At 36.0% G+C, this 14,168-nt stretch overlaps 1 protein-coding gene across 1 annotated transcript in view; it reads left to right on the top strand.

Moving 5' to 3' along the window:
- PCMTD1 (protein-L-isoaspartate (D-aspartate) O-methyltransferase domain containing 1) overlaps positions 1–14,168 on the top strand; it is a gene marked incomplete at its 3' end in the record, with an annotated part of 17,797 nt that overhangs the window by 1,407 nt on the left and 2,222 nt on the right. Inside the window, exon 2 of the mRNA XM_010014109.1 lies at positions 2,380–2,482. Within this exon, the coding sequence (XP_010012411.1) occupies positions 2,380–2,482 (103 nt within the window). The remainder of the gene's footprint in view (positions 1–2,379; positions 2,483–14,168) is intronic.

The following is a 14,168-nucleotide window of genomic DNA, read 5'->3' as shown; positions in this document are numbered from 1 at the left end:
GACAACTTTTGAGTGGCTGTTGGTTATTGTTGAATGCTCTGGGTTTGACCTCTCCTTCTCAAGCAGAATTCCTGTCCTTCAGAATATTCTATGCAGAGTTGAAGAAATTAAACAGGAAAAGACTTGTCTTCTGCAGAGGGTGAGGATTGGCTGACAGCCCTTGAGGAGCACAGTTACACTGCAGATGTTCCCACACAGCCAGTTCAGGTGCTGATATTTCTCTAGAAGTGCTGAGGAGCGTGGAGCAAGCGACTGCTCAGCTACTTACAGGAGTAGACTTGCCATGTTTCTGTAGTGCTATACCTAGTCTCTAAAGTCTACTTGGTATTCTAATGTGGTTTGAGCACTTGGCTGAGACATGGAAGGTGTAAAGACAATTTGTGTGCCTTTATTATATTTTTACTCTACTCCGTTTGATTATATGTAACTAGTAATTTTATCATTCTTTAGTGTAACTTTTAAACCAGGGAACAGCTGTTTTGACAAAAAAACCCCAAAAAACCAAAAAAAACCCCAGAAAAATCCACACTCAGGTAAACATTAAGTATAGCAACATACTAAAACCCCTCCACCACTCCATTAAGATTAAATTGACTGTTGCTGATATTGTTAAAACAGAAATGTGGTTTAGACTAGTTGGTGGAATTTCTAGCTCGTTATGCTGAAAGAGGCCAGTTGACTTTGGACAGTGGCAGAGAAGTTGGTTTCACACTTTTAAACCAGCTGACCTTTTGCTTTAATGTACAGCTGTGATTTTTATTTAATTTAATTTTTTTTCCTGATCAGAGAACATGTTTATCATATTTCTGTTCAAATTACAAATACTATGGTGTATTCTGATGTGGTGTCTTGTATTCATAGATTTAATTCCAAGCTGTTGGAGCAATCGACATTTACAGGTTTTTAGGTCTTTGTTTTTCAAAATTGATTATTGAAAGGAACATATGTGTTAATTTTGGGATGGATGATGTTTCATTTTTAAAATTAATTTTAAATTAATGGCAATTATTTTTTTAATTAAAGAAAACATACCTTGGATGCTGTTGCGTGCTCTAAAACTGTAACTACACTGCTTAGAAACTTCATGGTCTCTTACTATGCAGTAAATAATTAAACGGCTCGGAAATGATCATGTGTACTAATGCTTTTCTCAGTGTGATAGATAATAAACTAAATTTACAGTAGGTGTGAGTGTCAACAGGAGGTACTTGCTTTTCCAAGTTCTAAGAATATTCCTTGGTTGATCTCTTGCCTGCCAACAGAGAGCTTTTATGAGCACTGCGTATGGTAACTTAGTGGATTGGTTTTATTTCACCTAGTAGAAAATGTTCTATATTATGTTAAGAATTACAGTTATTCATCAGCTTAGTGGCATATAATATTTTTTTCTTGCAGTAAAATGGAAGCTTTCTCAGTAACTCTAAGTCTGTTTTATTAATTGGTTTCCTAGAAAAGACAAATTGAATTTTGATTGGAGTAGCATCTTTGAGCTAAATATTTAAGAAAGATTTAGAATGCAGTAGAGGATATAAATACAAGGTTTGTCTGATCTTACTGATGTTTACTTTCGCTTCTTCCCCTTTTCCAATTCTGTGCTCCAGTGACTGAAGTCCCTGGGCTACTTGTGCATGTTAAATATAGAATCTCCACAGCAAATGTGACTATCTGATTCAGATTCTTTCCTGATGTGGATAATCCCCATAATACTGTGTCACGATTTTTTTCTTGTTCCTGAAAAATAGCATTAACTATTGACATACTTACTGATGTGGAAATATACTTGGACCAGTTATAGAAAAGCAGTGTTACAGTTGTCATAAGTTAGCATAATGTAGGAAATTTCAATGTTCTAGATGGAAATTAATTTTATAAGTAAATGGGGAGCAGACTTCTGATTTTGGAACCTGCAAAATAGCAGATGTGGCTAAGGGATATAATACCCAATCTCTCAAATTGTCAAAAGCTGTGATTTTTTGACATAAGAACTTCAAAATCTAAAGACCCAAATTCAGACTAAATTATAATTTGAAGATACTGTATTCTAACTAAAACAGTTGAATAAGAAGTTTCTCAGACTCTTCCCCCTCCCCCCCACATGCTAGTGAAGAAAATTCATTCTACAGAATTGTTTTACCACAGTTCTGTCCCTGTTCTTTCATTGATCCTTTGGCCTTTTACCTTCCGTGTAAGCTTTGGTAATACAGATGCAAAAAATAACTTTGTCTAGTGGTGTTGGGAGACTCCTGTGTTTTATGTGATGTTAGTGGTTTCACATATGAAAGGTGTAATACTGTTCCATTCAGTCATGCTGTGCTTAAAGGAAAAAAAACTAAACCCAAGACAAACCAACAAAACCCACCCTGCTGTTTTTATTTACAGGACCTTTTGGGATAAATCATGGAATAGAGCTTCATTCAGATGTGGTAGAATATGCCAAGGAAAAGTTGGAGAGCTTCATAAAATACAGTGATAGTTTTGATAAGTAAGTATCTAATTTGTCTAGTTCACTTTGCAGCAGTGTTTTTGTTTGTAAACTGAGTGCCGTCATTGCTTGAGTTTAGGGAGGGGAGAAGAACAGCATCACACAACCAAAACATAAAACTTCCAATTTGTGAGACTAGTTGATGAGGTAAGTGCTTAAGAAAGCACTCTTTAGAAGTGTGGAGTATTTCTGCTGTGTAATAATTAACAAAATTGGTATGTGCACATTGGCACATGTATGTATGTGCATGTACATGGGTGTCTTTGCATGTATAGTGTTATTTTTATCCGTATGAGTTTTTATTATATAATTGTATATCATCTTTCTGTACAGAATAAGCTTTTTGTAATCTACCACTGTTGATGTAGACATGAGTGAATTTATCTGATTTGTATTCCTGTTTATTACCTGAAGAGATGGACTTAAGAGTATACATTTACTGTTACACATCATTCATTTTTACTGGTATACTTCTGGGTTACACGGCTTTGAACCTTACTAGTTCTACTTACTCAACAATTTTTTATTATTAGTCTGAAGCTGGCTGGTAAGAATCTGGATCTTGGGCCTCTCTGCCTCTGTGAAAGGAAAAGCAAGGGCTGTTCTCTGTAACACTTCTTTTCCTTACAGACAATAAGTTCTCCAACAGTGGTTATAAGGTAGCTTCTGGAAATGCATAAAAGCTATTGAATTGTAGGAGTAGCCTAAGAAATTGCATGTCCTATGCCTCTTCTCCTTCTCAGCAGGCAGCAGAGATGATTCTTTCTATCCCTTTACCTCTGATGTGCTTTGTGAACTGTCATGCTCTTGGTTATGTTGGCTGGAGCTCAGTCCACTTTTTCTGTACCCTAAACTTTGGGAGCTCTGGTCTGAACACAGGCCTTACTCCTTAATGCTCCTAAGTAACAGAAAAGTATCATCCTATTGTTATCTGTATCTGAATTAAATTCTGTACTTAGGGTGTCGGCAAGGTGATTTTAGTACTGTTTCCCCTATTAGAGTTTAATACATAACAAGCCACAATAAATAAAAATTAATTCAGTAAGGAGCTTTATGATGTACTTCATATAATCTGTCTTTAAAAATGTGTGTGAGATGTGGTCACTTATGATCATTAATAATAATGCATTGGTGGCTCTTTTAAGTTAGATCTGTTTGCCAGCTAATCAATTCCTGTATATACCTGTACTCCTGCATTTGTGTAAGTTTGTCTACCAGACATGCAAAAAGCTGATTTTGATTGAAATGTCTTTCTAATCCAGTGATACATTTATGTAGAGAAGTAGAAATTGAGTGAAGGGGTAGCAAGGAAATGTTACTATTGATTAAGCAAAATTTGATTAGGATATTCCTGTAAATGAGTATCAGAACACTGGGATTTGCACTTTAAAACATGCAAGAACTGAGGGGAAAAAAAACCAAACCCAAACAACCAAAGTTGCTGAACTTGGCATAAGTGAATGTCAGAGTTGCATGTATATGGTATTTGAAGAAGTGATCATACATAGTAAATTGATCTAAATACTCCTAAAGGACAGGTGGTATATTTTACTCTGATGTAGCAAAGATCAGCTCTGAGGACAGTGTTATAAATGCTCTTTGATATTTGCAAGGACAGTTAAATTGATCTTTAGTTATACAGTGCTATTCCAAAGAGGGGGCAAAAGTCAGCAGGTTGGTTAATATGATCTAAACTTCATTTGTCTGTTGTATCTTGGCATATGCTATTTAACAATCCACCTTTTTCTCACAGGAGCCAAATACTAAGCAATGGCTACAGAAGCACCCTTCTCACCAACCTAACAAAAATCATACTTCTGTGAAAGTGCTTTTTGATAGAAATCCACTTGGTAGTAGCTGCACTACAGCTGATGTGATACTAATTGTCTGGTTGAATTTTGGTTTTTTGGGGGAATTTGTAACTTGTCTGCACAGCTGATTCTGTCTAACTGCTTTCTTTGTAAATACTGTATTTTAATGTGGTTAATGAAGATGTGTGGGTTTTTCTGTAAGGGGGTCTTTGCATATTCTTTCTCTAATATAAGCAAATCATGTTTTCAGTTTTAATCTGCCTTTCAAAGTAATGTGCTTAGGGTCAGTATGTCTGGTTTTGATTCTTGTTTCAGTAACTTTTTCCTAAATCTTCATTTTAAGTAAAAAATATTTACCCCAAATTGTGTCGACTGTGGCATCTGAACTTAACTGCTGATTTGGTCAGCTTAGTTTTTGGACAAAAGACAACTCAAGGAAAAATGTGTGCACTGTCTGTCTGCTGTTGAATGCTGATGTATACCTAGCAGGTGTCCTTATTGTTTGAAAATAGATTTTATGTGGCAGACTGGTATGAATGAAGTTAACTGTCTAAATGGATGTGTGTGTGTGTGTGACGGGGGAAAAATATCTTAAACTTACAAGCAGCTTCTAATGAGGCATGTGGGGGACAGAAGGAGCACAGAGATCATGTGAAGGTTTTCTGGTAGTTAACAGAGTTAAGTGGATGGGGAATTCTGTAAAACTTTGTATTGCCACTTCCCAGTGCTCTTTGTTCAGTATATAATGTTCTTCAGTCTGGTCTGGATACTCTCAGCTGTCTCCTTTTGAAACAAACAACAGGTTTAACCTTATGGATATGTACTTGGCAAGCTTCAACCTAGATCCTAAATAAATATTTTGAAACTCTGTCGTGTTCCTTTGCTTGGTGCGGTAGGCCACTGGCTTTGCATCTCACTTTTGTGTGGAGCTGGGTCATGATGGTTTAGGTGGGGTTTTGCCTGGTAAAATGGAATCTTACTTTGATTCCCTTTTTATTAGGGAATAATCCAGTGTTGTGTGATATAATATAAAATTTTTCTTGATTCCTGTAAGAATGTTGTTGACATGTAATTAAAAACTCATTTTTCTGTGATTGGGGTAGGTGCTTAACCAAAGACTGGAAGCAGTGTAAAAATAGCATGTACAGAAGGATTTGAGACTCTCTCTGCTTAAAAGGAGGGTTGTCTGCCTCTGGTAGCGGGACGTCTCTCAGTTTTGGCCTCTTGAGCTGTTCATCGGAGGAAAGGTTTTTCAGATACCTGTTTCAGAAAGACAGATGATTCCAGTAATCACTTGTATCTGTATCCATATCCCACCAATCTATAAAAATAGTTATCCTCTAAATGGAGGTGGAGTTTTTCATTCTGAGACGTAAAATGCTGTCTTGAGTTTGCTTGACAACATATGTTTGCTAGTAGAAGCAAAGGAGAAGTTCCATCTGAAAATTGTCATAATTGAGGTGGACAGATTTTAGGTGTAGACTAAAAGTTATCTGAGTCTGAAATATGTGTAAGGCTCTCTTTGTTCTTAAAACCTTCAGGGAATGCATGCCAATTAAGGGGAAAAAGAATCATTCCTTAAGAAGGCGCTATCTGAAACACATATGTGCAAGTACCAGGCCCCGCTTCACCTGTTTATTGAAGGGGAATGTGTTGTCTTTTCTGCTCCCAGTCAACTTCTAGACCTAGAATATCCAGCTTGGAGAGAGAGCCACAGGGCAAGGCTAGGTTGCCCATCTTCTAGCACCCTATCAAAAACCAAACCTGGGTAAGCTGGTGAAGTCCCTGCTGTGAAAGAAAATCAACCCTTCTCAGGATCAAAAGAAACCACTTCAATGGTAAGTGACAAGAACCCTAGTACTACTTCCGGGATAACTGTTACGGGTGAAACTTCTTCCTGAAGTCCTGTAGTAGATTGTGGTGGCATTGAAAAATAGTAAGCTTGATCTTCCAACAGAGTATTTGTTTGTCTTCGTTGAAATTCAGGCCTCCTGCTAAGACTTTGAAGGCTAGCTTGATTTCCATTGAAGTGGATTTGAAAAAGAAAGTTCCTTGTATACACATAGAGCAAGTTTCTTCTTCCCTGTGCAGCTGGTTAGTGATTTCGGTGGAAATCTAAGGAGGAAAATCAAACTGTCTCCAAAATTCAGTGATGAGGGTTTTCATTTTAAATCTTAATGATAACTTAATTGCAAATAGTGTAAATTTTTGTGGTGGTGGGTTTTTTTGGTTGTTTCTTTTTTGTTTTTGTTTTTAACTGGTGAATGAATTCTTGCTGAGGTTTAGTCTTAACCAGAACAACACAGGGACTAAAAGAATGCCAGTGGGATTCTTTGATGCCAGAGATAATGTTAAACAAAAAAGGAAAGGAAGATAAGCTTCTGGAATATTCCTTCTTTAATTTGGAGACATTAGAAGTAATATTTCTAGTCCTATACCTTGTAAACCAGAAGGCTCAAAAAATGACAATTTAATCTACTCTTACCTAGGAAGGAACTAAACCTGCATTTTTAAAGCATTTGATAGTTGCAGAAATAAGTATTTTTGCCCCCTCAGAACCATACATAAAATGTATTTTAGAAATAAATAACATTGTGGAGACTGCCTTTCTTTGGAAACCTGTTACTTTTACAAGTTTTGGTAGTAGTATGAACATCTGTTAAATTAAAGCAAGTGAAGACAATGCTCAGTGCATGGTTCCTATAAAATCTGTTGCTTCACAAAACATTACAGTTTTGATCTATAAAAAACATTTTTTCTGCTTCAGGAAAAGAAGAAAGCAAATATTTCTCTGCTTATGTAAACAGATAAGTTGTTTTCCAGTCTTCTCTTCTATCCATGGATGTATTAGGGCCCTGACAATAAACTGAAGTGAGAATTTTTTTTTCTCATATCCCTATTCCAGTACACTTTAAACAGTATTCCTTCAGTACAATTCTTCATTTTACCACCATAGTACATAATGAAGTTTACACACTTAAACCAGTGTTGAAGGTTAAGTTTTAAGAACCAGTGTTTCAGTTTTTCTTCAGAAAAAATTAAGAGTAATGTGTTTGGTCCACTTGAGTGAAAGTGATGAGACTGTTAGAAATTATAAAAAAATATGAAGTTATATAATAGAAAACCAGTTTTATTCATAGGAACAACAATATAATAGAAGAAAATTTTATTTAAAAATGGAGATGACACATACAAGCGAAGTAGAGGTACAGATTTATTACTGTCCTTACAGCATTGCCTGGAAGCTGAAAAAGAAAAAGTTAGAGGCAAAATTGGTAAATAGAAATTTTACCAGCATCCCTTTAGTGCTGGTTAAAGTACTATTATTGTAATTGGATGCAAGGGACTTAAAAGTTGTCATTGTAAGTTTTGTTTTGTTTTCAAAGATTTGCTATTTTTGTTTCCATTTATTCTACAATTTGTAGCTTACATGCAGAAGGTCTTACAAAGAACAATACTAATAGGTAAAATATAACTTTTGAACAAAACGTGCCAGCAATCCTTGAATATGCATTTGTACATGAACCAAAGATTAGTTCAAAGATGTTGAAAAAATGCTTGAATGCAATTGAATGAATAATGGAGAAGAAAAAAGAACTTTCCATCTTGTCATGCTATTGTCCCACTTAATAGGAAAAGAACTTAATAGGAAAAGAATCTTTAGAAATTGTTTTCCCATACTAGCTGATGCAGGTTTTAAGTTTCTTAGCTAGTGATTTAATCTTAAATAGACATCACTGGCAGGATGTAACATGGGAAATATTTAAGAAACAAATGGGAGAACCTTTTCTTGCAATATATAAGTGCCACCTTTAAATACACTAGTTCTGAAGCACTTTTACAGTCAAGTAAAAGGAGAAAGGCTAATGAAGCGAGAAATTGGAAAGTATTTAATTGTTCTGTTGCATTTCTTGTGGCATCTTACATCACACAAAGCCGTGTGAGTATTGACCTTCGTATGTGGTTCTCAAAGAAGTTTTATGTCAGTTTAAAACCTGAAAAATTCACTAAATTACCTGAACACTTTGTCACAATTTCTTTCAATGAATGCATCAGTGCTTAAATAGGTTCTAGGAGTACTTGGATTAAAATTACCAATTATTAAATTCTTCTGTTTGACATAGGAGAGGCTCTGAGAGGATTGTCTTTTTAATGCAAATGGACAAAGGAGTCAGAACTTTCTAGATTAAATCATGTATGGCTTTTCAGTCCTTGTCTTAAAATAACTACAGGAAACACTCATTTTTCAGCTGCTGTAGCTGTGTTTTATAAAGATAGGCCAGTGTTTTATAGGTGAAGAGAGCGAGAAACTTCTAAACCATTCTGCCAGTTTTATTTTTTCTCCCTTATTTCACCATCTTGAGGAGTCCTTTTGTGTCAGATGTGGTCAGCAGTATATTAGAATTAGAAGAGCAGTATATCAGTTCAGAGCAAAAGTGTTACTTCCTTGTCACAGTAGCATAAATAGTTTAATGTTCTCTTACAAATTTTCAGTCTACACATTTGTAAATTAATTTCGATGTCTGGTTATTAATGTATTTGGTTTAAGGGAATTTTCATGTAAAGCTAATTTTACTAGGTTTTACCGTTGTATTTACTATTCTATTTTGGAATATCTATTAAAACCTGATTTTGTTTTGTGGGGTTTTTTTTTTTCTCTCCATGATTTTTTGTGAAATTTGCCTTGCAGTGCTTTCAAATTCTTTGTTCCAGTGTAGCGCCACTGTAGATTAAATGGCAAGTGTTAACTTGCCAACCTTTTCTTACACATCATTAAAGTTCCTGAATTTAAATAAAAGTCCTTTGTCCCTGAATTTAAATAAATGAATTTCTTATTAGAGGGGAATGACTTGGAGCAGCTTGATGGTACTGAATGAGATTTCAGACCTTTTTGGAAGGCTTGAGTTGGCTGAAGGAATGTGGATGGGAAAACAGAATACGGAATTCATGCTGAAACAGGCTTTCTGTTAAGAGCTATGAGCAGCAAGCTGAGATAAGAGTGTGGTTAGTAAATACAGGGATAGGCAGAAGAGTACTGTTAAGTGATATTCTGGTAAGAATGTAGTAGTTCAGAGGTGTAAATATAGCTGAACTAATGCTGATTTTCAAGAACTAATTAATTTTTCTCCAAGCAAAAGACAAGCATAAGTTGTTTAAGTGGTTCCTCAGTATTGCACTTTTTAAAGCATCTTGTAACATCTTACTGTTTCCTTCAAACATGGGCCTGGGGATGTTTTAAATTGTTTTTCCTTCAAATTACTTGATTTTCTTTTTTTAATTGAACTTGTTTCTTTTTTAAGAATCAAGTATGTATAGCACTTAAAAAAAAACAAAAACAAAAACAAAAAAAAAAAAAAAAGAAACACACAACAACAATTCATGCCTATTTGCACCTAGTTTCATCCTGAAGAGACATCAGGATAACATGGAGTTTGTATAGCTAGAATAGCCCAAGAAGCATCCTGTACATCTTCAGAGCTGGAAGTAATTAAAGGGTACATTCTCTGGTGGGTATTATGGTAGGAGCAACCAATTAACCCCCTTTTAAAACAACCCCTTCTGTTAGGGTAGATTATTGTACTATGCTGTCTTTTTAATGTTTTGCTATCACACAAGTATTAGATTGGTGGATATGGATACAAGAGCAACAAACTTTAATATTAGTTCTTTGTGTATGTGCTTTCTCTTAAATGGATGTTCATTTTATACTATAATAATGCTTCATTGTATTGACATCTATGGGGAATCTTACTTAAAAGATCATGGGCAGTAAATCTATAACTACATATTTTTCTTAAGTTGCTGCAGCAGACAGAAATGCACTTCAAATTGTACAGGCTGGGTTATCTTGGGGTTTTTTTGTTTGTTTTTTGGGTTTTTCTCTCTTGTTTTTTTTTTTTTTTTTTACATTTAGTTGCAGTAAAAAATACTGTGGCTGTTGAGGATGAACTTGAAATGTCCAGCTTTGAGGGACAGATTACAAAAATGCAAAAGATGGAAGGGCAGAATCAGGTCAACAGATGTTCTGTGTGCTTGAAACTGCTTGATTACCTTGGGCCATTACTAAATGTGATCTGAGTGTACTTAAATTTATCCTATGGCACATGCTCATTTAAACAAAAGTGCTCGTTTTCTGTTGCTGTGTCCTGTTAGCTGTTGGTTCTCTTGTACTCGAGATACCAGATTCAGCTGAAGAATGTAATGTGATTAAAATTTCTCCAGATCACTCCAATTACTTGTGTTTTTTGGGTTTTTTGTTTGTTTTTTGGGTTTTTTTTTGGGGGGGGAGGGGGTTGGTATCTGATGGATGAAGTAAAGTTTTTCATGTAATGTATATAAAGGTCTGCAAAGACACCCTCTCCATTTGGTAGAGGTGAACAAATGGTAAAGAATACTTGGCATTTCTTAGTTCAGTTTCAACTCAGTAACTAAAAGAAAAAATTTGTGATACATGATCTCATCTTGATAGATAGCTTATGTGATTGTCAATACTGCATTTTAAAGCAATAAGCCATTTATTTTCAGCAGTGTCATTAATCTAACAAAAGATAGCACAGTGCAACACAAACGGAAATTGAATATCTGATGTGTTTTGATATCCCAAAGGCGATAGGAATAAAATCAACTTGTTGGGTGTAGTGACAAGCAGGACTAAAAGAATTTGGGTTTGATTAGATCAAGTTCCATAGTAAAATAACGTGCTTGTTAGTACTTTCATACTATAAGACTAATAGGCTTGTGATGCTGCGGGCAGGTATTCTTCAAATTGGTTACTCCCTTGTATTTGTAGTATCTTTGTATTGAAGTTTTAGATCATTTCCTGATCAAAGGGACTCTTTTTTTATATTTGAGTAAAGTTGAAATTAACTTTGCTTATTTTGAAAATAATTTGGCCAAGTTAGTAGAACATTCTCAAAATTATACCTTAGCCTTTGTTGGAAGGTCATCACAAATTACTGGATTAGATGCATTTATCAGCTCTTTCTAATTCAGATGCATGTGTATCTTTGTAATAATGGAATCAGTTGAAGATTCAGGGAGTGGGAAAAAAGTCTTGTGGCATCACTGGTGAGGTTTACATTAGAGGGGAGTGTGGAGGAGTAAGGTTCACAGTTGTATAACTTAATTAGATTTGAAAAGTCCGTAATACTCTACTAACTATGATCTCTGCCTTTATTGCTGGTATTTTGTCACTGCTCATACCATAACACGTGAAGCACTTGGTTTTGTGGGAAGCATGAATGAAGAGGGTTGGCTTTTGAACTTACTTACTGCTATGACCAGAGGCAGTTAATGACCTTTTCCTCCCATTTCTTTTACTTACTTTTAGCTTTCTGGATAACAGGAAGCTACATACGGCAATTACTGAACTGTCTGTGTTTGAGTGGGCAACTAGCATACCCATGCAGTCATACCTGTTACCACTGTATGGTCAGGTGAGCTGAGGAGACCCCCTTATTTTTTATCTGCCATGGACTAAACAGATGTCTTCAGGAATTGTATGTGCTCTAGTCCATGCCGTGTTTAGGTTTGCTGTGGGAAATGAGTCTTTTGGGGAAGCCAGCTGTTGACAAGTTGGGTTGAAGCTAGCTGAAGCTATATGGGGTGGCAGAAAGTATTTTTTTTTTAAGTAAATGGACTAATAAATAATAGCTGTTTGGGTCATAAGCCTTGTGTCTCCACAGAACTGCTAAAAATGAGGGGTACAGTCCAGCCAATTTGTTCATACACAGAGTTGATCTTTAGTGCTTAACCCATCATATTCTTACAGATATAATACAGAAGTTGCTTCTGTGCCTTCATTTGCCCTTCATGTCATTCTAATTGCAAGCTATGGAGCTAAATGAGAATTTATCTTCAGCTTTTGCTATCCACAGCTTGTGTATAGAGTATTTTGTGTCTGGGGAATGTTTTGTGGGGTTTTGTTTTGTCTTTTATTTTTGATTCCTTGGAGAATTTGGTGTTCCTGCTTGTTTTAAGAGGGTGTGAGACCACTGGCTTTGAGACCTTTAGGGTGGTTTTGACTAGAGGAAGAAGTTAGGAGTATCTGGTGATAAGTTTGCTGTCTTTTAGAGGAGCATTCTGAGAAGATTGGAACTAGTTGTGAAAGTTTCCCAGTTAGGTGGGCAGGCTGTCTTAACTTTTCTAGAACTATCCAGGGACTGTCTCTAGATTTAAAACTGCATTTTAGAAAAGTACCATGTTCTCTCTCTCTCTTTGCCCCCCACCCCCTCTGTCTTGTACTTTTGAAACCCTCAAAGGTACTTTACTCAAACTTTAAAATTAAATTGATGTGGTGATGTTTGACTTAAACTGCAGGCAACCTGAAATTAAAGCTGTAGCGTGAACTGCCTGATTGACCTTCACTGAATGTAGCAAACCACATGATAGTGCAAGTGCTTATGAAATGAGATCGCTTCTATGGCACAGTCATCAGTGCCTTGGGTTTCATTTTCTTCCCAGCATTTAACCTTGCCTGGTGTATTTCTAGGTCTTTCTGTGTTAATCTGAAATTACTTCAGCCACAGTTCAGACTGGGCTAACTGCCCAGATGTGTGCAACAAAGCAGTCATTCCCCACTTCCCTCCGTCTACCTGCTTAATTTTTCCTCTTTAATCTACCAGTTGTGTTTGTAGCTTTCAGTTTTTCCTCTGGATTTGGAAAAGGAAACAACATTATGGACTGCTGGCCACACATAGCACATGAGAGTGGTATGCAGTAGCTGGTAAAGGATTCTAGGGATTCTAAAGGATTCTGTCTGTGAAGGGAGTGTTGTATTGTTTTCAAGATCAGGCATCCTGGAGTCTTGAGGAAAAAAAATACAGCTCCAGCAAAAACTTCAGTTTAATAGAATTCTGATTTGTTAATGGCAGTGTTGTAGATTGGAAAGTCAGCCAAGCCTTATAGGCAGTGTCCCTAAGCAGTGATAGCTGCCAAGTTTTGCTGTAACTGAAGAAATAGTTTTGAATGTTATCAGGTGGTGTACTGGGATTGCTACTGCTAGCCAAGTAAAACAACTCTTTTTCCAGCAACTGACAGTTACCAGTAAAGTCAGCATTGTAAAATACAATGGCTACATGTATTTGAAGAAGCTTTTAGAAAAAAATCATGCCTTCTGGATGAAGTTTGAGAGGCACTGGATTTTAATACCGCTGGATGAAGTTTATGAACTATTTCATGCAACATCAAGGTGTTAGCTTTTACTCTAATTTCTCCCCCCTCGACCCCCCCAGAAGAAAACCATGTATCCCTTCTGTAAGCTACTCTGTAACCTCTCTTCTTAATTTTAAAGTGCTTGGGGAAAATGTAAACTTCCTCACTGAAGGAAATCTTTTATGAAAAGTTAAATTGCTTTCATTTGGGTGTTACAGCTGAAGCAGTAAGGGGCAGAGATTTGAAAAGTGTCAAAGTACCAGCATAATGGAGATTATATGCAGCTTTGGCAGTAATGCTCTACACTGTACAGCCTTCCTTTTGGTATTTTATGCATTGACAAAGAGTACTTGCAGTCCTTGCAACTACTGTTATAAATTTAGGTCCACTTAAAAGCAGTTTGGATAACTTTTATTTGCCGATGAAAATTAGAATAGGCACTTTGGAGATCATTAATTTAATTTTTTTTTTCCCCCTCCTTGCTTTGTGGATTTTCAAAAAATGTCAGACTTTCCCATTAAATTCTTTTTTTGGAAAAGTGGACTGGGCTCAAGGTGGAAAATTGGGAGGCAGAAGCAAACGAGCATTAATTTTTTTTTATTATTTTTTTTTTTTTTTTTTTTTAAAAAGGGGGGTATTGAACTTCCAATATTTATTAAACAGCTGGGGTATTGGATGTCGTTGATAAATGTACTGTTGTAAAGACTTTTACTGTATGGCTT

Source organism: Nestor notabilis, unplaced genomic scaffold (genome assembly GCF_000696875.1).
Source record: "Nestor notabilis isolate BGI_N333 unplaced genomic scaffold, ASM69687v1 scaffold16804, whole genome shotgun sequence".
NCBI lineage: Eukaryota > Metazoa > Chordata > Aves > Psittaciformes > Psittacidae > Nestor > Nestor notabilis.
Note: the sequence above shows the minus strand (reverse complement) of the source record. Positions and strands in the feature narration are given on the sequence as shown.